This window comes from Salvelinus fontinalis, chromosome 25, assembly GCF_029448725.1.
Source record: "Salvelinus fontinalis isolate EN_2023a chromosome 25, ASM2944872v1, whole genome shotgun sequence".
NCBI lineage: Eukaryota > Metazoa > Chordata > Actinopteri > Salmoniformes > Salmonidae > Salvelinus > Salvelinus fontinalis.
In genome coordinates, this window is record NC_074689.1 from 34,529,872 (window position 1) to 34,553,609 (window position 23,738).

The 23,738-nt window shown below is 46.5% G+C and overlaps 1 protein-coding gene across 1 annotated transcript in view; it reads left to right on the forward strand.

Moving 5' to 3' along the window:
- LOC129823225 (extracellular sulfatase Sulf-1-like) overlaps positions 1-23,738 on the forward strand; it is a 113,907-nt gene that overhangs the window by 63,648 nt on the left and 26,521 nt on the right. The window contains exons 9-11 of the mRNA XM_055882108.1: positions 5,243-5,299; positions 17,843-17,978; positions 22,587-22,791. Coding sequence (XP_055738083.1) covers positions 5,243-5,299; positions 17,843-17,978; positions 22,587-22,791 — 398 coding nt within the window. The remainder of the gene's footprint in view (positions 1-5,242; positions 5,300-17,842; positions 17,979-22,586; positions 22,792-23,738) is intronic.

A 23,738-nucleotide genomic window follows, 5' to 3' on the forward strand; every position in this document is an offset into this window, starting at 1 on the left:
TAGGAATGGGGTCATATAAAACAACAGGTAGGAATGGGGTCATATACAACAACAGGTAGGAATGGGGTTCATATACAACAACAGGTAGGAATGGGGTTCATATACAACAACAGGTGGGAATGGGGTTCATATACAACAACAGGTAGGAATGGGGTTCATATACAACAACAGGTAGGAATGGGTTAATATACAACAGGTAGGAATGGGGTTCATATACAACAGGTAGGAATGGGGTTCAAATAGAACAGGTAGGAATGGGGATCATATACAACAGGTAGGAATGGGGATCATATACAACAACAGGTAGGAATGGGGTTCATATACAACAACAGGCAGGAATGGGGTCATATACGACAACGGGTAGGAATGGGGTTCATATACAACAACAGGTAGGAATGGGGTTCATATACAACAGGTAGGAATGGGGTTCAAATAGAACAGGTAGGAATGGGGTTCATATACAACAGGTAGGAATGGGGTTCAAATAGAACAGGTAGGAATGGGGTTCATATACAACAGGTAGGAATAGGGTTCATATACAACAGGTAGGAATGAGGTCATATACAACAGGTAGGAATGGGGTTCATATACAACAACAGGTAGGAATGGGGTTCATATACAACAGGTAGGAATGAGGTCATATACAACAGGTAGGAATGGGGTTCATATACAACAGGTAGGAATGGGGTTCATATACAACAACAGGTAGGAATGGGGTTCATATCCAACAGGTAGGAATGGGGTTCATATACAACGGGTAGGAATGGGGTTCATATACAACAACAGGTAGGAATGGGGTTCATATCCAACAGGTAGGAATGGGGTTCAAATAGAACAGGTAGGAATGGGGTTCATATACAACAGGTAGGAATGGGGTTCATATACAACAACAGGTAGGAATGGGGTTCATATCCAACAGGTAGGAATGGGGATCATATACAACAACAGGTAGGAATGGGGTTAATATACAACAGGTAGGAATGGGGTTCAAATAGAACAGGTAGGAATGGGGTTCAAATAGAACAGGTAGGAATGGGGATCATATACAACAGGTAGGAATGGGGATCATATACAACAGGTAGGAATGGGGATCATATACAACAGGTAGGAATGGGGATCATATACAACAGGTAGGAATGGGGTTCATATACAACAACAGGTAGGAATGGGGTTCATATCCAACAGGTAGGAATGGGGATCATATGCAACAGGTAGGAATGGGGTTCAAATACAACAACAGGTAGGAATGGGGTTCATATACAACAACAGGTAGGAATGGGGTTCATATACAACAACAGGTAGGAATGGGGTTCATATACAACAACAGGTAGGAATGGGATCATGTACAACAGTCAGGAATGGGGTTCATATACAACAACAGGTAGGAATAGGGTTCATATACAACAGGTAGGAATGGGGTTCATATACAACAGGTAGGAATGGGGTCATATACAACAGGTAGGAATGGGGTCATATACAACAACAGGTAGGAATGGGGTTCATATACAACAACAGGCAGGAATGGGGTCATATACAACAGGTGAGAATGGGGGTCATATACAACAGGTAGGAATGGGGTCATAAACAACAGGTAGGAATGGGGTCATATACAACAGGTAGGAATGGGGTTCATATACAACAACAGGTAGGAATGGGGTTCATATACAACAGGTAGGAATGAGGTCATATACAACAGGTAGGAATGGGGTTCATATACAACAACAGGTAGGAATGAGGTCATATACAACAGGTAGGAATGGGGTTCATATACAACAGGTAGGAATGGGGTCATATACAACAGTAGGAATGGGGTCATATACAACAGGTAGGAATGGGGTCATATACAACAGTAGGAATGGGGTCATATACAACAGTAGGAATGGGGTCATATACAACAGGTAGGAATGGGGTCATATACAACAACAGGTAGGAATGGGGTCATATACAACAGGTAGGAATGGGGTTCATATACAACAGGTAGGAATGAGGTCATATACAACAACAGGTAGGAATGGGGGTCATATACAACAGGTAGGAATGGGGTCATATACAACAACAGGTAGGAATGGGGTTCATATACAACAGGTAGGAATGAGGTCATATACAACAGGTAGGAATGGGGTCATATACAACAGGTAGGAATGGGGTCATTTAAAACAACAGGTGGGAATAAGGTCATATACAACAACAGGTGAGAATGAGGTCATATACAACAGGTAGGAATGGGGTTCATATACAACAGGTAGGAATGGAGTTCATATACAACAACAGGTAGGAATGGGGTCATATACAACAACAGGTAGGAATGGGGTTCATATACAACAGGTAGGAATGGGGTTCATATACAACAGGTAGGAATGAGGTCATATACAACAGGTAGGAATGGGGTCATATACAACAGGTAGGAATGGGGTCATATACAACAGGTAGGAATTGGGTCATATACAACAGGTAGGAATGGGGTCAAATACAACAGGTAGGAATGGGGTCATATACAACAGGTAGGAATGGGGTCATTTAAAACAACAGGTAGGAATGGGGTCATTTAAAACAACAGGTAGGAATGGGGTCATATACAACAGGTAGGAATGGGGTTCATATACAACAGGTAGGAATGGGGGTCATATACAACAACAGGTAGGAATGAGGTCATATACAACAACAGGTAGGAATGGGGTCATATACAACAGGTAGGAATGGGGTCATTTAAAACAACAGGTAGGAATGGGGTTCATATACAACAGGTAGGAATGAGGTTCATATACAACAACAGGTAGGAATGGGGTTCATATACAACAGGTAGGAATGAGGTCATATACAACAGGTAGGAATGGGGTCATATACAACAGGTAGGAATGGGGTCATATAAAACAACAGATAGGAATGGGGTTCATATACAACAGGTAGGAATGGGGTTCATATACAACAACAGGTAGGAATGGGGTTCATATACAACAACAGGTAGGAATGGGGTTAATATACAACAACAGTTAGGAATGGGGGTCATTTACAACAACAGGTGAGAATGAGGTCAAATACAACAACAGGTGAGAATGGGGTCATATACAACAGGTAGGAATGGGGTTCATATACAACAACAGGTGAGAATGGGGTCATATACAACAACAAGTAGGAATGGGGTTCAAATACAACAACAGGTGAGAATGGGTCATATACAACAACAGGTGAGAATGGGGTCATATACAACAACAGGTGAGAATGGGGTCATATACAACAACAGGTGAGAATGGGGTCATATACAACAACAGGTAGGAATGAGGTCATATACAACAGGTAGGAATGGGGTTCATATACAACAGGTAGGGATGGGGTTCATATACAACAGGTAGGAATGGGGTTCATATACAACAACAGGTAGGAATGGGGTTCATATACAACAACAGGTAGGAATGGGGTCATATACAACAACAGGTAGGAATGGGGTCATATACAACAGGTAGGAATGGGGTTCATATACAACAGGTAGGAATGGGGTTCATATGCAACAACAGGTAGGAATGGGGTCATATACAACAGGTAGGAATGGGGTTCATATACAACAGGTAGGAATGGGGTTCATATACAACAGGTAGGAATGGGGTTCATATACAACAACAGGTAGGAATGGGGTTCATATACAACAGGTAGGAATGGGGTCATATACAACAGGTAGGAATGGGGTTCATATACAACAACAGGTAGGAATGAGGTCATATACAACAGGTAGGAATGGGGTTCATATACAACAGGTAGGAATGGGGTTCATATACAACAGGTAGGAATGGGGTCATATACCACAACAGGTGAGAATGGGGTCATATACAACAGGTAGGAATGAGGTTCATATACAACAGGTAGGAATGAGGTTCATATACAACAGGTAGGAATGGGGATCATATACAACAGGTAGGAATGGGGTCATATACAACAACAGGTAGGAATGGGGTTCATATACAACAGGTAGGAATGGGGTCATATACCACAACAGGTGAGAATGGGGTCATATACCACAACAGGTATGAAGGGTGGCATATAATTGTAAAATATATATTCTACTCGGCCTCCCGAGTGGCGCAGTGGTCTAAGGCACTGTATCACAGTGCTAGCTGTGCCACTAGAGATCCTGGTTTGAGTCCAGGCTCTGTCGCCGCCGGCCGCGACCGGGAGACCCATGGGGAGGCGTACAATTGGCCCAACGTTGTCCGGGTTAGGGGAGGGTTTGGCCGGCAGGGATGTTCTTGTCCCATCGGGCTTTAGAGACTCCTGTGGCGGGCCGGACGCAGTGCACACTGACACGGTCGCCAGGTGTACGGTGTTTCCTCCGACACATTGGTGCGGCTGGCTTCCGGGTTAAGCGGGCATTGTGTCAAGAAGCAGTACGGCTTGGCTGGGTTGTGTTTCGGAGTCCGTACGGGAGTTGCAGCGATGAAACAAGACTATAACTTCCAATAGGATACCACAAAATTGGGTGAAAAAGCATTTAAAAATATATATATATATATATATATATATTCTACTCAACATTTAGAACACCAGGTAATTCCATTGAGATTAAGCATCTCTTTTTTTCAAGCAAAACCTTTCCACACAAAATATTGTCTGCTATCAAACATTGGATACATTTAGGTCACGTCATTCTGACATTTTAAACATTGCGGTGTTCATACATATGGATCACTATATTAATAAAACACACCAAAAAAAATATAGCGATTTCATAAAGCACACACTATCAGTCTCAAAGTAAATCATTCACAGAGCAAAGGGTACATCCCAAAAGGCTCCATATTCACTATAAAGTGCACTAGTCTTGACCAGAACACGATGGGGAATAGGGAGACAGAGCAAGGCAAGAGAAAACATCTGTGGGATATAATCCTGTAAACCAAGTCAATGATTCAGGGATTCATGTTGAACACATTTCACTTCCTTATCCTGTTTGGGCTGCAGCCCGACACCGGTACACATAACAGGTTATCTTGACTCCACAAATTCTTAGGAATCTTATAATCATAGCTCTGGCTGTACACGGCAGACCAACATAGCTCATGGTGTGTCCCAAATGGCACCCTATTCCCTATATAGTGCACTGCTTTTGACCAGGATCCTATGGGTAACCCAATTGGCCCTGGTCAAATGGAGTGCACTATATAGGGTGCCATTTGGAAAGGAGCCATTGGTAAGTCTAATGCCAGGCCCACTTTGAATTCTATCAACTAAAGAGGCATTTTGTCTTTTCCAGGTTCAAACGCAATCGGAAACCCACAGTCTGGAGAGACACATTCCTGGTGGAGAGAGGGTAAACTGACACACACACACACACACACACACACACACACATGGACGTGCACTCATACACAAGCACGTGCCCTCACACTGTCAAAACTCACAGTGACCTCTTCAGACAAGCACACACACACACACACACACACACACACACACACACACACACACACACACACACACACACACACACACACACACACACACACACACACACACACACACACACACACACACACACACACACACACACACACACACACACACACACACACACACACACACACACACACACCCTACACTATAGATCCTTGTCAGTGAGTGTAGGACTGTGACACCAATTCTATGTTTAATTGCAACTCTAACGTGTCAGGCAGTCACTGTGTCTTCGTCCCAAATCCTCACACACACAGTCATCCACTCCTGTTCCCCTTATCGCCTCCCATTCCCTTCAGCTCATTCGCTGCTCTGTTCAGTTCCAGGAAACTGCCCCTCATTCCCTTCAGCTCATTTGCTGCTCTGTTCTGTTCCAGGAAACTGCCCCTCATTCCCTTCAGCTCATTCGCTGCTCTGTTCTGTTCCAGGAAACTGCCCCTCATTCACTTCAGCTCATTCGCTGCTCTGTTCAGTTCCAGGAAACTGCCCCTCATTCCCTTCAGCTCATTCGCTGCTCTGTTCAGTTCCAGGAAACTGCCCCTCATTCCCTTCAACTCATTCGCTGCTCTGTTCTGTTCCAGGAAACTGCCTACCATTCCCTTCCAGCTCATTCGCTGCTTTGTTCTGTTCCAGGAAACTGCCCCTCATTCCCTTCAGCTCATTCGCTGCTCTGTTCAGTTCCAGGAAACTGCCCCTCATTCCCTTCAACTCATTCGCTGCTCTGTTCAGTTCCAGGAAACTGCCCCTCATTCCCTTCAACTCATTCGCTGCTCTGTTCAGTTCCAGGAAACTGCCCCTCATTCCCTTCAGCTCATTCGCTGCTCTGTTCTGTTCCAGGAAACTGCCCCTCATTCCCTTCAGCTCATTCGCTGCTCTGTTCTGTTCCAGGAAACTGCCCCTCATTCCCTTCAACTCATTCGCTGCTCTGTTCTGATCCAGGAAACTGCCCCTCATTCCCTTCAACTCATTCGCTGCTCTGTTCTGTTCCAGGAAACTGCTTTAAATGGTCAAGTTGTTGAGTAATGACTATTTCATATCCTTTAATACAGTGAGCTCCAAAAGTATTGGGACAGTGACAGTTTTCTTGTTGTTTTGGCTCTGTACTCAAGCACTTTGGATTGATGACATTACAACGAGATTAAAATGCAGACTGTCAGCTTTAATTTGAGGGTATTTTCATCCGTATCAGGTGAACCGTTTAAAAATTACATCACTTTCTGTACATAGTTCCCCCGTTTTAGGGGACCAAAAGTATTTGGACAAATTCACTTAGTATTTGGTCCCGTATTCCTAGCACACAATGACTACATTAAGCTTGTAACTCTACAAACTTGTTGGATTCATTTGCAGTTTGTTTTGGGTTGTGTTTCAGATTATTTTGTGCCCAATAGAAATTAATGGTAAATCATGTATTGTGTCATTTTGGAGTCACTTTTATTGTAAATAAAAAATATCAGTACTACCATGATTACGGATAGTCCTGAATGAATCGTGAATAATGATGAGTGAGAACGTTACAGACACACAAATATCATACCCCCTTTTATATCATATCTCCAAGACATACTAACCTCCTACCATTACAATAACAGGGGAGGTTAGCATTTTATATGATACCCCCAAGACACGCTAACCTCTCACCATTACAATAACAGGGGAGGTTAGCATTTTATATGATACCCCCAAGAAATGCTAACCTCTCACCATTACAATAACTGGGGAGGTTAGCATTTATATCATACCACCAAGACATGCTAACCTCTCACCATTACAATAACAGGGGAGGTTAGCATTTTATATTATACCCCCAAGACATGCTAACCTCTCACCATTACAATAACAGGGGAGGTTAGCATTTTATATCATACCCCCAAGACATGCTAACCTCTCACCATTACAATAACAGGGGAGGTTAGCATTTTATATCATACCCCCAAGACATGCTAACCTCTCACCATTACAATAACAGGGGAGGTTAGCATTTTATATTATACCCCCAAGACATGCTAACCTCTCACCATTACAATAACAGGGGAGGTTAGCATTTTATATTATACCCCCAAGACATGCTAACCTCTCACCATTACAATAACAGGGGAGGTTAGCATTTTATATCATACCCCCAAGACATGCTAACCTCTCACCATTACAATAACAGGGGAGGTTAGCATTTTATATCATATCTCCAAGACATGCTAACCTCTCACCATTACAATTACAATTACAACACGGGCACCCTCATAGATGTCCTCCTAACTAACTCGCCCTCCAAATACACCTCAGCTGTTTTCAATCAAGATCTCAGCGATCACTGCCTCATTGCCTGCATCCGTAATGGGTCTGTGACCAAACGACCACCCCTCATCACTGTCAAACGCTCCCTAAAACACTTCTGCGAGCAGGCCTTTCTAATCGACCTGGCCGGGGTATCCTGGAATGACATTGACCTCATCCCGTCAGTAGATGATGCCTGGCTATTCTTTAAAAGTGCTTTCCTCACCATCTTAAATAAGCATGCCCCATTCAAAAAATGTAGAACTAGGAATAGATATAGTCCTTGGTTCACTCCAGACTGCCCTTGACCATACAGAACATCCTGTGGCGCTCTGCATTAGCATCGAATAGCCCCCGTGATATGCAACCTTTCAGGGAAGTTAGGAACAAATATACACAGGCAGTTAGGAAAGCTAAAGCTAGCTTTTTCAAGCAGAAATTTGCTTCCTGCAACACAAACTCAAAAAGTTCTGGGACACTGTAAAGTCCATGGACAATAAGAACACCTCCTCCCAGCTGCCCACTGCGCTGAGGACAGGGAACACTGTCACCACCGACAAATCCACTATAATTGAGAATTTCAATAAGCATTTCTCTACAGCTAGCCATGCTTTCCACCTGGCTACCCCTACCCCGGTCAACTGCCCGGCACCCTCCACAGCAACCCGCCAAAGCCCCCACCATTTCTCCTTCACCCAAATCCAGATAGCTGATGTTCTGAAAGAGCTGCAAAATCTGGACCCCTACAAATCAGCCAGGCTAGACAATCTGGACCCTCTCTTTCTAAAATGATCTGCCGAAATTGTTGCAACCCCTATTACTTGCCTGTTCAACCTCTCTTTCGTATCGTCTGAGATTCCCAAAATATTGGAAAGCTGCCGCGGTCATCCCCCTCTTCAAAGGGGGAGACACTCTAGACCCAAACTGCTACAGACCTATATCTATCCTACCCTGTCTTTCTAAGGTCTTCGAAAGCCAAGTTAACAAACAGATCACCGACCATTTCAAATCCCACCGTACCTTCTCCGCTATACAATCTGTTTTCAGAGCTGGTCATGGGTGCACCTCAGCCACGCTCAAGGTCCTAAATGACATCATAACCGCCATCGATAAGAGACATTACTGTGCAGCCGTATTCATCGACCTGGCCAAGACTTTCGACTCTGTCAATCACCACATTCTTATTGGCAGACTCGACAGCCTTGGTTTCTCAAATGATTGCCTCGCCTGGTTTACCAACTACTTCTCAGACAGAGTTCAGTGTGTCAAATCGGAGGGCCTGTCCGGACCTCTGGCAGTCTCTATGGGGGTGCCACAGGGTTCAATCCTTAGGCCGACTCTCTTCTCTGTATACATCAATGATGTTGCTCTTGCTGCTGGTGATTCTCTGATACACCTTTACACAGACGACACCATTCTGTATACTTCTGGCCCCTCTTTGGACACTCTGTTAAATAATCTCCAGACGAGCTTCAATGCCATACAACTCTCCTTCCTTGGCCTCCAACTGCTCTTAAACGCAAGTTAAACTAAATGCATGCTACTCAACCGATCACTGCCCGCACCTGCTCGCCCGTCCAGCATCACTACTCTGGACGGCTCTGACTTAGAATACGTGGACAACTACAAATACCTAGGTGTCTGGTTAGATTGTAAACTCTCCTTCCAGACTCACATTAAGCATCTCCAATCCAAAATTAAATCTAGAATTGGCTTCCTATATCGCAACAAAGCATCCTTCACTCATGCTGCCAAACATACCCTTGTAAAACTGACCATCCTACCGATCCTCAACTTCGGTGATGTCATCTATAAAATAGCCTCCAACACTCTACTCAACAAACTGGATGCAGTCTATCACAGTGCCATCCGTTTTGTCACCAAAGCCCCATACACTACCCACCATTGCGACCTGTACGCTCTCGTTGGTTGGCCCTCGCTTCATACTCGTCGCCAAACCCACTGGCTACAGGTTGTCTACAAGTCTCTGCTAGGTAAAGCCCCGCCTTATCTCAGCTCACTGGTCACCATAGCAGCACCAACTCGTAGCACACGCTCCAGCAGGTATATCTCACTGGTCACCCCCAAAGCCAATTCCTCCATTGGTCGTCTTTCCTTCCACGTTCTGCTGCCAATGACTGGAACGAACTGCAAAAATCTCTGAAGCTGGAGACTCATATCTCACTCACTAGCTTTAAGCACCAGCTGTCAGAGCAGCTCACAGATCACTGCACCTGTACATAGCCCATCTGTAAACAGCCCATCTATCTACCTACCTCATCCCCATACTGTATTTATTTATTTATTTATCTTGCTCCTTTGCACCCCAGTATCTCTACTTGCACATTCATCTTCTGGACATCTACCATTCCAGTGTTTAATTGCTATATTGTAATTACTTCACCACTATGGCCTATTTATTGCCTTAACTCCCTTATCTTACCTCATTTGCCCTCACTGTACATAGACTTTTTGTTTTCTTTTGTTCTACTGTATTATTGACTATGTTTTGTTATATCCATGTCTAACTCTGTGTTGTTGTATGTGTCGAATTGCTATACTTTATCTTGGCCAGGTCGCAGTTGCAAATGAGAACTTGTTCTCAACTAGCCTACCTGGTTAAATAAAGGTGAAACAAAAATAAATATAAAAAATAAAAATAAAAAATAAAAATAACAGGAGAGGTTAGCCTTTTGGGGAGGGTATGATATTTATGCCTCTTTTTCACTTGCTAAAATGTAGGGCCTATGCACAAAAAAAGTGCTGTAATTTTATAAACGGTTCACCCGATATGGATGAAAATACCCTTCAATTATAGCTGACAGTCTACACTCATAGTCCTTGTATCATTTCAAATCCAAAGTGCTGGAGTACTGAGCCAAATCAAACAACAGAATTGTTACTATCCCAATACTTTTGGAGCTCCCTGTATTCCTATGTTCAGAACGTTATTTACAACTGTCCTTGGCTGTAATTGTAGCAACAGCACATTACCTACGGTCTAAGCTCTATCTACACTAACACTATATGTCTCTGGGTGCCAAGAAAGCCATCCCCAGACTCTGACCCATCCCATCCAAGCCAGCCCAGCCTAGGCATCCCAGCCCATCCCAGCCAGCTCATCTCAGCCTATCCCAGTCCATCCCATCCAGCCAATCCCAGGACAGCCATCCCAGCCCAGCCCAGCCCAGCCATCCCAGCCCATCCCAGCCAGCCCAGCACAGCCCAGGCATCCCAGCCATCCCAGCCAGCCCAGCCCAGCCAGGCCAGCCCAGCCAGCCCAGCCCAACCATCCCAGCCATCCCATCCCAGCCAGCCAAGCCCAGCCATCCCATCCCAGCCATCCCATCCCAGCCAGGCCATCCCAGCCAGGCCATCCCAGCCAGCCCATCCCAGCCATCCCATCCCAGGCCATCCCAAGCCATCCCAGGCCATCCCAGCCAGCCCAGCCTGCCAATCCCAGCCTAGCCAGCCCATCCCAGTCCACCTCAGCCAGCCCAGCCAGACAATCCCAGTCAAGCCATCCCAGCCCAGCCCAGCCAACCCAGCCCATTCCATCCCAGCCCATCCCAGCCCATCCCAGCCATCCCAACCCATTCCATCCCAGCCCATTCCATCCCAACCAATTCCATCCCAGCCCATCCCATCCCAGCCAACCCATCCCAGCCCAGCCAGCCAACCCAGCCCATCCCAACGCAGCCCATTCCATCCCATCCCAGCCCATCCCAGCCCATCCCAGCCCATCCCAGCCATCCCACCCCAGCCCATCCCAGCCCATTCCATCCCAGCCCATTCCATTCCATCCCAGCCCATCCCATCCCATCCCAGCCCATTCCATCCCAGCCCATTCCATTCCATCTCAGCCCATCCCATCTCAGCCCATTCCATCCCAGCCCATTCCATCCCAGCCCATTCCATCCCAGCCCATTCCATCCCAGCCCATTCCATCCCAGCCCATTCCATCCCAGCCCATTCCATCCCAGCCCATTCCATTCCATCCCAGCCCATTCCATTCCATCCCAGCCCATCCCATCGCAGCCCATTCCATCCCAGCCCATTCCATCCCATCCCAAGGACAGGAAAGAGGCACAGGTCAAGGTTAGGACAGAGGTACAGGTCAGGATTAGGACAGGACAGAGGTACATGTCGGGATTTGGACAGAAAAGAGGTACAGGTCAGGATTAGGACAAGAAAGAGGTTCAGGTCAGGATTAGGACAGGACAGAGGTACAGGTCAGGATTAGGACAAGAAAGAGGTACAGGTCAGGATTAGGACAAGAGAAAGGTACAGGTCAGGATTAGGACAAGAGAGAGGTACAGGTCAGGATTAGGACAGGAGAGAGGTACAGGTCAAGGTTAGGACAGAGGTACAGGTCAGTATTAGGACAAGAGAGAGGTACAGATCAGGATTAGGACAAGATAGAGGTACAGGTCAAGGTTAGGACAGAGGTACAGGTCAGTATTAGGACAAGAGAGAGGTACAGGTCAGGATTAGGACAAGAAAGAGGTACAGATCAGGATTAGGACAGGAGAAGGTACAGGTCAGGATTAGGACAAGAGAGAGGTACAGATCAGGATTAGGACAGGAAAGAGGCACAGGTCAAGGTTAGGACAGAGGTACAGGTCAGGATTAGGACAGGACAGAGGTACAGGTCGGGATTTGGACAGAAAAGAGGTACAGGTCAGGATTAGGACAAGAAAGAGGTTCAGGTCAGGATTAGGACAGGACAGAGGTACAGGTCAGGATTAGGACAAGAAAGAGGTACAGGTCAGGATTAGGACAAGAGAAAGGTACAGGTCATGATTAGGACAGGAGAGAGGTACAGGTCAGGGTTAGCCCAGTGCTAGTCTGTTCACTGTTAGCCCAGTGCTAGTCTGTTCTCTGTTAGCCCAGTGCTAGTCTGTTCTCTGTTAGCCCAGTGCTAGTCTGTTCTCTGTTAGCCCAGTGCTAGTCTGTTCTCTGTTAGCCCAGTGCTAGTCTGTTCTCTGTTAGCCCAGTGCTAGTCTGTTCTCTGTTAGCCCAGTGCTAGTCTGTTCTCTGTTAGCCCAGTGCTAGTCTGTTCTCTGTTAGCCCAGTGCTAGTCTGTTCTCTGTTAGCCCAGTGCTAGTCTGTTCTCTGTTAGCCCAGTGCTAGTCTGTTCTCTGTTAGCCCAGTGCTAGTCTGTTCACTGTTAGCCCAGTGCTAGTCTGTTCACTGTTAGCCCAGTGCTAGTCTGTTCACTGTTAGCCCAGTGCTAGTCTGTTCACTGTTAGCCCAGTGCAAGTCTGTTCACAGTTAGCCCAGTGCTAGTCTGTTCACAGTTAGCCCAGTGCTAGTCGGTTCACAGTTAGCCCAATGCTACTCTGTTAACTGTTATCCCAGTGCTACTCTGTTCACTGTTAGCCCAGGTGCTAGTCTGTTCTCTGTTAGCAAAGTGCTAGTCTGTTCTGTTAGCCCAGTAGTAGTCTGTTCACTGTTAGTCCAGTGCTAGTCTGTTCACTGTTAGCCCAGTGCTAGTCTGTTCACTGTTAGCCCAGTGCTAGTCTGTTCTCTGTTAGCCCAGTGCTAGTCTGTTCTCTGTTAGCCCAGTGCTAGTCTGTTCTCTGTTAGCCCAGTGCTAGTCTGTTCTCTGTTAGCCCAGTGCTAGTCTGTTCTCTGTTAGCCCAGTGCTAGTCTGTTCTCTGTTAGCCCAGTGCTAGTCTGTTCACTGTTAGCCCAGTGCTAGTCTGTTCACTGTTAGCCCAGTGCTAGTCTGTTCACTGTTAGCCCAGTGCTAGTCTGTTCACAGTTAGCCCAGTGCTAGTCTGTTCACAGTTAGCCCAGTGCCTGTCTGTTCACTGTTAGCCCAGTGCTAGTCTGTTCACAGTTAGCCCAGTGCTAGTCTGTTCACTGTTAGCCCAGTGCTAGTCTGTTCACAGTTAGCCCAGTGCTAGTCTGTTCACTGTTAGCCCAGTGCTAGTCTGTTCACAGTTAGCCCAGTGCTACTCTGTTCACTGTTATCCCAGTGCTACTCTGTTCACTGTTAGCCCAGGTGCTAGTCTGTTCTCTGTTAGCCCAGTGCTAGTCTGTTCTGTTAGCCCAGTGCTAGTCTGTTCACTGTTAGCCCAGTGCTAGTCTGTTCACTGTTAGCCCAGTGCTAGTCTGTTCACTGTTAGCCCAGTGCTAGTCTGTTCTCTGTTAGCCCAGTGCTAGTCTGTTCTCTGTTAGCCCAGTGCTAGTCTGCTCTCTGTTAACCCAGTGCTAGTTTATTCACGGTTAACCCAGGGATAGTCAGTTTTTAATTTGTATTTAACATTTTTTTAATTTCACCTTTTACCAGCTAGGCTAGTTGAGAACAAGTTCTCATTTATAACTGCGACCTGTTGCTGCTCTAGCCAACTGGCATGTTGTTTGTTTCTGCATTCAACAAACCTATTATTGTTGCCTTGTCAAGACAATTATATTTTTGCTGAAGGCAGAATCAGTCTGGTACCTTAAACATAAAGACTGAGTAAAATTGTTGTAGAACTTGGCTACAAAGCTGAAGCATTGCTAGTACATAAACAATGTCCGTAACCTCTAACGCTACAATACAGAGCTACATTCGTTAGGGAGTAACTTCTCAGTTAGTAGCAGTCCCAAACACTCTCAAAGCCAAGGGGACAGGTTGTACTTTATGGTCACAGTGTTGTTGTCATAGCGGTTATGTCTGTGTGTCTGGAGAATGTAGTCAGTGTTGGCAGAGGCAGGAAGTTGGCAAGGGGTGGTTGGCAGAACAGTTGGCTGTTGGTTGGCAGGGCCGTGTGGGTCTGAGGGCTAGAGTGGTGCCAGTGTGCCAAAGCCAGGGAGGAGGTCAATGTGCTTGGCCCACGGTAGAGCTGGCCAGGGCTGGGTAGAGAGATGGGCAGTGTGCATCCCAAATGGTACCCTATTCAAAATATAGGTCCTGTCAAAACTAGTGCACTATAGGGAATAGGGTGCCATTTGACTAGATACACTACATAGGGAATAGGGTGCCATTTGACTAGAGAAACTACATAGGGAATAGGGTACCATTTGACTAGAGACACTACATAGGGAATAGGGTGACATTTGACTAGATACACTACATAGGGAATAGGGTGACATTTGACTAGAGACACTACATAGGGAATAGGGTACCATTTAACTAGATACACTACATAAGGAATAGGGTGCCATTTGACTAGATACACTACATAGGGAATAGGGTGCCATTTGACTAGAGACACTACATAGGGAATAGGGTACCATTTGACTAGAGACACTACATAGGGAATAGGGTGCCATTTGACTAGAGAAACTACATAGGGAATAGGGTGCCATTTGACTAGATACACTGCATAGGGAATAGGGTGCCATTTGACTAGAGAAACTACATAGGGAATAGGGTGCCATTTGACTAGATACACTGCATAGGGAATAGGGTGCCATTTAACTAGATACACTACATAGGGAATAGGGTGCCATTTAACTAGATACACTGCATAGGGAATAGGGTGCCATTTGACTAGAGAAACTACATAGGGAATAGGGTGCCATTTGACTAGATACACTGCATAGGGAATAGGGTGCCATTTGACTAGATACACTACATAGGGAATAGGGTGCCATTTGACTAGAGACACTACATAGGGAATAGGGTGCCATTTGACTAGATACACTATATAGGGAATAGGGTGCCATTTGACTAGATACACTACATAGGGAATAGGGTGCCATTTGACTAGAGACACTACATAGGGAATAGGGTGATATTTGACTAGAGACACTACATAGGGAATAGGGTGCCATTTGACTAGATACACTACATAGGGAATAGGGTGCCATTTGACTAGAGAAACTACATAGGGAATAGGGTGCCATTTGACTAGAGACGCTACATAGGGAATAGGGTGCCATTTGACTAGATACACTACATAGGGAATAGGGTGCCATTTGACTAGATACACTACATAGGGAATAGGGTGCCATTTGACTAGAGAAACTACATAGGGAATAGGGTACCATTTGACTAGAGAAACTACATAGGGAATAGGGTGCCTTTTGACTAGAGACACTACATAGGGAATAGGGTGCCATTTGACTAGATACACTACATAGGGAATAGGGTACCATTTGACTAGAGACACTACATAGGGAATAGGGTGTCATTTGACTAGATACACTATATAGGGAATAGGGTACCATTTGACTAAAAACACTACATAGGGAATAGGGTACCATTTGACTAGAGACACTACATAGGGAATAGGGTACCATTTGACTAGATACACTACATAGGGAGTAGGGTGCCATTTGACTAGAGACACTACATAGGTAATAGGGTGCCATTTGACTAGAGACACTACATAGGGAATAGGGTGCCATTTGACTAGATACACTACATAGGGAATAGGGTACCATTTGACTAGAGACACTACATAGGGAATAGGGTGCCATTTGACTAGAGACACTACATAGGGAATAGGGTGCCATTTGACTAGAGACGCTACATAGGGAATAGGGTGCCATTTGACTATATACACTACATAGGGAATAGGGTACCATTTGACTAGAGACACTACATAGGGAATAGGGTGCCATTTGACTAGAGATACTACATAGGGAATAGGGTGCCATTTGACTAGAGACACTACATAGGGAATAGGGTGGCATTTGAGTAGATACACTACATAGGGAATAGGGTACCATTTGACTAGAGACACTACATAGGGAATAGGGTGCCATTTGACTAGAGACACTACATAGGGAATAGGGTGCCATTTGACTAGAGACGCTACATAGGGAATAGGGTGCCATTTGACTAGAGACGCTACATAGGGAATAGGGTGCCATTTGACTAGAGACACTACATAGGGAATAGGGTGACATTTGACTAGATACACTATATAGGGAATAGGGTGCCATTTGACTAGATACACTGCATAGGGAATAGGGTGCCATTTGACTAGAGTCACTACATAGGGAATAGGGTACCATTTGACTAGAGAAACTACATAGGGAATAGGGTACCATTTGACTAGATACACTACATAGGGAATAGGGTGCCATTTGACTAGAGTCACTACATAGGGAATAGGGTGCCATTTGACTAGAAAAATTACATAGGGAATAGGGTACCATTTGACTAGATACACTACATAGGGAATAGGGTGCCATTTGACTAGAGAAACTACATAGGGAATAGGATGCCATTTGACTAGAGACACTACATAGGGAATAGGGTACCATTTGACTAGAGACACTACATAGGGAATAGGGTGACATTTGACTAGAGACACTACATAGGGAATAGGGTGTCATTTGGGATGCAATCTAGAGCTAGGTAGAACTGGGATGGACTAGGTAGAGCTGAACAGGATGAGTGGTGATGGTATGAGGCTGGGTTGGCTGGGATGGGTTGGGATGGGATGGGATGGGATGGAATGGGCTGGGTTGGCTGGGATGGATTGGGATGGGATGGGATGGAATGGGATGGGCTGGGATGGGTTGGGATGGAATGGGCTGGGATGGAATGGGCTGCGATGGGATGGAATGGGCTGGGATGGAATGGGCTGGGATGGAATGGGCTGTGATGGGATGGGCTGAGATGGAATGGGCTGTGATGGGATGGGATGGGCTGGGATGGAATGGAATGGGCTGGGATGGAATGGAATGGGCTGGGATGGAATGGGCTGGGATGGAATGGGCTGGGATGGAATGGGCTGGGATGGGATGGGCTGTGATGGGATGGGATGGGCTGGGATGGAATGGAATGGGCTGGGATGGAATGGAATACACTACAATACACTGTTCTTGTCCTAATCCTGATCTGTACCTCTCTCTTGTCCTAATCCTGATCTGTACCTCTCTCCTGTCCTAATCCTGATCTGTACCTCTCTCCTGTCCTAATCCTGACCTGTACCTTTCTCCTGTCCTAATCCTGATCTGTACCTCTCTCTTGTCCTAATCCTGATCTGTACCTGTTCTTGTCCTAATCCTGATCTGTACCTCTCTCTTGTCCTAATCCTGATCTGTACCTGTTCTTGTCCTAATCCTGATCTGTACCTGCTCTTGTCCTAATCCTGATCTGTACCTCTCTCTTGTCCTAATCCTGACCTGTACCTCTTTCCTGTCCCAACCCTCTCCACCACATGTGTCTCCTGTACAGTAAACTCCTGAGGAAGAAGGAGGACAGAGGCGGTAGTTCAACCACCCAGAACACCAACAGCCTGCCCAAATACAAGAAGGTCAAAGAGGTGTGTCAACAGGCAGAGTTCCAGACACCTTGTGAACAGCCTGGACAGGTATTTGTGTACACACACACACACACACACACACACACACACACACACACACACACACACACACACACACACACACACACACACACACAGACAAACAAACATTCACTAAAGCATCACCCTCGGGATCTCACATACTATATAAAGAACCTGGGGTTCCCCCAACACACTGACACTAAAGCATCACCCTCGTGATCTCACATGCTATATAAAATAACCCGGGGGTTCCCCCAACACACTGACACTAAAGCATCACCCTCGTGATCTCACATGCTATATAAAAGAACCCGGGGGTACACCAACACACTGACAAGTTGGATTTTATTCCAGTAACAGTTTTTGCCATTGGCAGTGGTCATAAAGTAGAAATCCTACACTGCATTGTAGTCTGTCTTAGCTATAGCAGACAGTATATACGCTCTGTGGCCAGTTTATTAGGTACATCAATCTAGTACCGGGTCGGACCCTCCTTTGCCTCCAGAACAGCCTGAATTCTTTGTGTCATGGAAGCGTTGTGCAATTGTTATCAAGGGACCTAACGTGTGCCAGGAAAACATTCCCCACACCATTACACCACCAGCCTGTACCGTTGACACCAAGCAAGATGGGTCCATGGACTCATGCTGCTTACGCCACTTCCTGACTTTGCCATCAGCCATGACGCAACAGGAACCAGGAGTCGTCGGACAAGGAGATGTTTTTCCACTTCTCAATTGTTCAGTGTTGGTGATGGCCACTGGAGCCGCTTCTTCTTGTTTTTAGCTGATAGGAGTGGAACCCGGTGTGGTCGTCTGCTGCAATAGCCAATCCGTGACAAGGACCGACCAGTTGTGCGTTCCCGAGATGCCGTTCTGCACACCACTGTTGTGCTGCGACGTGATTGGTCTGTTTGTGGCCCGCCTGTTAGCTTGAGCCATTCTAGACATTCTCCTTCGACCTCTCTCATCAACGAGCTGTTTTCGCCCACAGGACTGACGCTGACTAGATGTTGTTTGTTTGTCGCAACATTCTCTGTAAACTCTTGACACTGTCGTGCGTGAAAAGCCCAGGAGGCCAGCCGTTTCGGAGATATTTGAACCCGGCATGTCTGGCACCGTGATCCTACCAAGCTGAAGGTTGCTTAGGTCACTCGCCCATTCTAACATTCAATGGAACAGTAACTGAATGCCTCGATGCCTGTCTGCCTGGTTTATATAGCCAACCACAGATACGTCTCGAGGAGCAAACTATTTTGGTGAACGGGGTCGTGACCGTAATAAACTGACTTAACACGTTGTGTATGTGTGCCATTCAGAGGGTGAATGGGCAAGACAAAATATTTAAGAGCTTTTGAACGGGGTATGGAAGTGCGCACATCGGTTTGAGTGTGTCAAGAACTGCAATGCTATTTTTCATGCTCAACCGTTTCCGATTGTGTATCAAGAATGGTCCACTACCCACAGGACAACCAGCCGACTTGACACAACTATGGAAAGCTTTGGACGTCAACATGGGCCAACATCCCTGTGGAACGATTTCGACACCTTGTAGAGTCCACGCCCCGACAAACTGAGGCTGTTGTGAGGACAAAAAGGTGATCCTAATGTTTTGTGCACTCAGTGTATATATAGTGTACGAATGTGGTCTAAAGTGGTGCACTGTGTAGGGAATAGGGTGCCATAAGGCCCTGGTCTAAAGTAGTGCACTATGTAGGGAATAGGGTTCTATAGGGCCCTGGTCTAAAGTAGTCCACTATGTAGGGAATAGGGTGCCATTGGGTCCTGGTCTAAAGTAGTGCACTATGTAGGGATCAGGGTGCCGTTTTGGAAGCAACGTCTCCAGCCGTAACTCAAATAGCCGTTTACCACAATCGTTCAGTAATTGGACATTTTAGCATTGAACATGGGACTAATGCCTGGATGGTTCCCTTTCTTCCCAGGCCCATTAAAGGGGGTGGCAGACCAGACACACACACACACACACACACACACACACACACACACACATAGGCATGCAACCAGCCACCAACCATCAGACCTGAACAATACTAATTGGTCCAATGTTCAGGTAGCACTCAACAGGGCTTTCTAAGGCTAATGTGAACCAAACACTTTTTCATTTAGCACTTAAATGTGCACACATGACACTCAATCATTTATTAAAGAGAGAGAAGGGGGAAATTATGGACTTATTGAGGTGCACTCTGGATGTGTGCAGCGTATGCAGCCAGCGTATGCAGCCAGAGTATGCAGCCAGCGTATTCAGCCAGCGTATGTAGCCAGAGTATGCAGCCAGCGTATGCAGCCAGCATATGCAGCCAGCGTATGCAGCCAGCGTATGTAGCCAGCGTATGTAGCCAGCGTATGCAGCCAGCGTATGTAGCCAGCGTATGCAGCCAGCGTATGCAGCCAGCGTATGCAGCCAGCGTATGCAGCCAGCGTATGCAGCCAGCGTATGTAGCCAGAGTATGCAGCCAGCGTATGCAGCCAGCGTATGCAGCCAGCGTATGTAGCTAGAGTATGTAGCCAGAGTATGTAGCCAGAGTATGTAGCTAGAGTATGTAGCCAGCGTATGTAGCCAATGTATGTAGCCAGCGTATGCAGCCAGCGTATGTAGCCAGAGTATGCAGCCAGCGTATGTAGCCAGCGTATGTAGCCAGCGTATGCAGCCAGCGTATGTAGCCAGAGTATGCAGCCAGCGTATGCAGCCAGCGTATGCAGCCAGCGTATGCAGCCAGCGTATGTAGCTAGAGTATGTAGCTAGAGTATGTAGCTAGAGTATGTAGCTAGAGTATGTAGCCAATGTATGTAGCCAGCGTATGTAGCCAGCGTATGTAGCCAGCGTATGTAGCCAGAGTATGTAGCCAGAGTATGTAGCCAGAGTATGTAGCCAGCGTATGCAGCCAGCGTATGTAGCTAGGGTATGCAGCCAGCGTATGTAGCTAGGGTATGCAGCCAGCGTATGCAGCCATCGTATGCAGTGTAGCTAGCGTATGTAGCCAGAGTATGTAGCCAGCGTATGTAGCCAGAGTATGCAGCCAGCGTATGTAGCCAGAGTATGTAGCCAGCATATTTAGCCAGAGTATGCAGCTAGCGTATGCAGTGTAGCTAGAGTATGCAGCCAGCATATGCCTAGTTATAACACATAAATATAGAGGTTTAGTCCTCACACACACACACACACACACACACACACACACACACACACACACACACACACACACACACACACACACACACACACACTGACCCCTATTCCCTATATACTGTAGTGCACTACATTTGACCAGAGCCTTATGGTACCTGGTCAAAAGTATTGCACAACTTAGGGAATTTGTGCAATTTGGGACGCAGTCTGTTTGTATTTCTAGATGTGATAAACTCAAGGTTCCGTTCTGTCTTATGCATATTCTATACAAGACCCCTCCTAGCTCAGCTCTCTCTCTCTTTCAATTCAATTCAATTCAATTCAAGGGGCTTTATTGGCATGGGAAACATGTGTTAACATTACCAAAGCAAGTGAGCTAATAATAATATACAAAAGTTAAATAAACAATAAAAATTAACAGTAAACATTACACATACATAAGTTACTCTCTCTCTCTCTTTCTCTCTCTCTCTCTCTCTCTCTCGCTGTCTCTCTCGCTGTCTCTCTCGCTGTCTCTCTCTCTTTCTCTCTCTCTCTCACCTCTCCCTCTCTCGCTGTCTCTCTCTCTCCTCTCCTCTCCTCTCCTATATATATATAACAGTGCTGCCAAAGTCATAACCTGTCTGTCAGTGAGCGTTTGAGTGACTCCTTCACAGAGGGAATCCTATCCATTTTCCATTGTTTGAAACTCTCGTTCCAACACTCTCGTCAGTCAGCGAGCGACTGTCTGCCCCACCACTGTCAGCAGAGAAGCCCCCACCTCCCCCCCATCTAACCTGTGACCCATTGCACCCTATCCAGTGCCCTATGGGGGCAAGAGTAGTGCAGTATGATAGGGAATAGGGTGCCATTTGGTACACAGACCAAACACTACATGTCAAATGATCCCATTACTGACTTAGCCAGATGGGGTTTTATTTTTTCTTACCCTTCTCTTTGAACTTGACTGATTGTTGGAGCGTGGTGGGACACTAACTAGATTACGCTGCTGGACTTTCGGAACAGTGGAACAGAGACAAATCAAACTGTATTGGTTACGTACACATATTTATGCCGACAGAGGTCGAAGGAGAATGGCAAGAATCGTGCAAGCTAACACACCTTTTAGCTTGGGTCCATGGACCCATTCCTGCCTGGTATCAACAGTACAGGCTGGTAGTGGTGGTGTAATGGAGAGAGACAGAGAGTTTTAGAATGTGATCAAGACAGCAGAATGATCCACTTCATTGTCATGTTGGTTCTGTTGGTTCATCTTTCTCTCAGGATTGTGTTCCCATCCCACACCATCAGTCTGTGATCTGGTTGAGATGTCTGTCTGTCAGTCGGCCTGCACACGTGTTGTTCTGACAAGCTGGCGAAGAGTAGGGTGCCATGTGAGATGCAACAAATGACTTTAAAGACGTTTACAATAGAGGAGAGGAGTAAAAACACGTCTTCCACCACTAATATAACCCTGTTCCCTTTGTCCTTGTCTCTCCTCTCCAGAAGTGGCACTGTGTGGAGGAGATCACGGGGAAGTGGCGGATCCAGAAGTGTAAAGGAGGTGGACTGAAGGAGGGTCCTAGGAAGAGGGCCTCCAGCCTGAGGCCTCACAGCAGCTACAACAGTAGAGAGAGGGAACCCTGCGACTGTGGCCCTGACCGACCGGGACGCTCACACCGCCAGTTCCCACCCTCCTCAGGAGAACCAGGTGAGTGGGATGGGAACAAGGGGACAGGAGGGAGGGGATGAGGCTGATGCTGGGGGCCAGGGATGAGGGCTGGAGTGGTGAGATGGAGATGGGGCTGGGGAACCAGAGTTGGGTCAGAGTTGGAGCTGCATGGCCATAGAATGCTAATTGACAAAATATGGGTCTTTCATGAACTTGGGTTATCTAGAGACAGTTTCTGGGGGACCGGGGATGGTACTGGGATTATAGGGGATTATCTAGAGACAGTTTCTGGGGGACCGGGGATGGTACTGGGATTATAGGGGGTTATCTAGAGACAGTTTCTGGGGGACCGGGGATGGTGCTGGGATTATAGGGGGTTATCTAAGAGACAGTTTCTGGGGGACCGGGGATGGAGCTGGGATTATAGGGGGTTATCTAAGAGACAGTTTCTGGGGGACCGGGGATGGTGCTGGGATTATAGGGGGTTATCTAAGAGACAGTTTCTGGGGGACCGGGGATGGAGCTGGGATTATAGGGGGTTATCTAAGAGACAGTTTCTGGGGGACCGGGGATGGAGCTGGGATTATAGGGGGTTATCTAGAGACAGTTTCTGGGGGACCGGGGATGGTGCTGGGATTATACGGGGTTATCTAGAGACAGTTTCTGGGGGTCCGGGGATGGTGCTGGGATTATAGGGGGTTATCTAAAAGACAGTTTCTGGGGGACCGGGGATGGTAATGGGATTATAGGGGGTTATGTAAGAGACAGTTTCTGGGGGACCGGGGATGGAGCTGGGATTATAGGGGGTTGTCTAAGAGACAGTTTCTGGGGGACCGGGGATGGAGATAGGATTATCGGGGGTTATCTAACACACAGTTTCTGGGGGACCGGGGATGGAGCTGGGATTATAGGGGGTTGTCTAAGAGACAGTTTCTGGGGGACCGGGGATGGAGCTGGGATTATCGGGGGTTATCTAACACACAGTT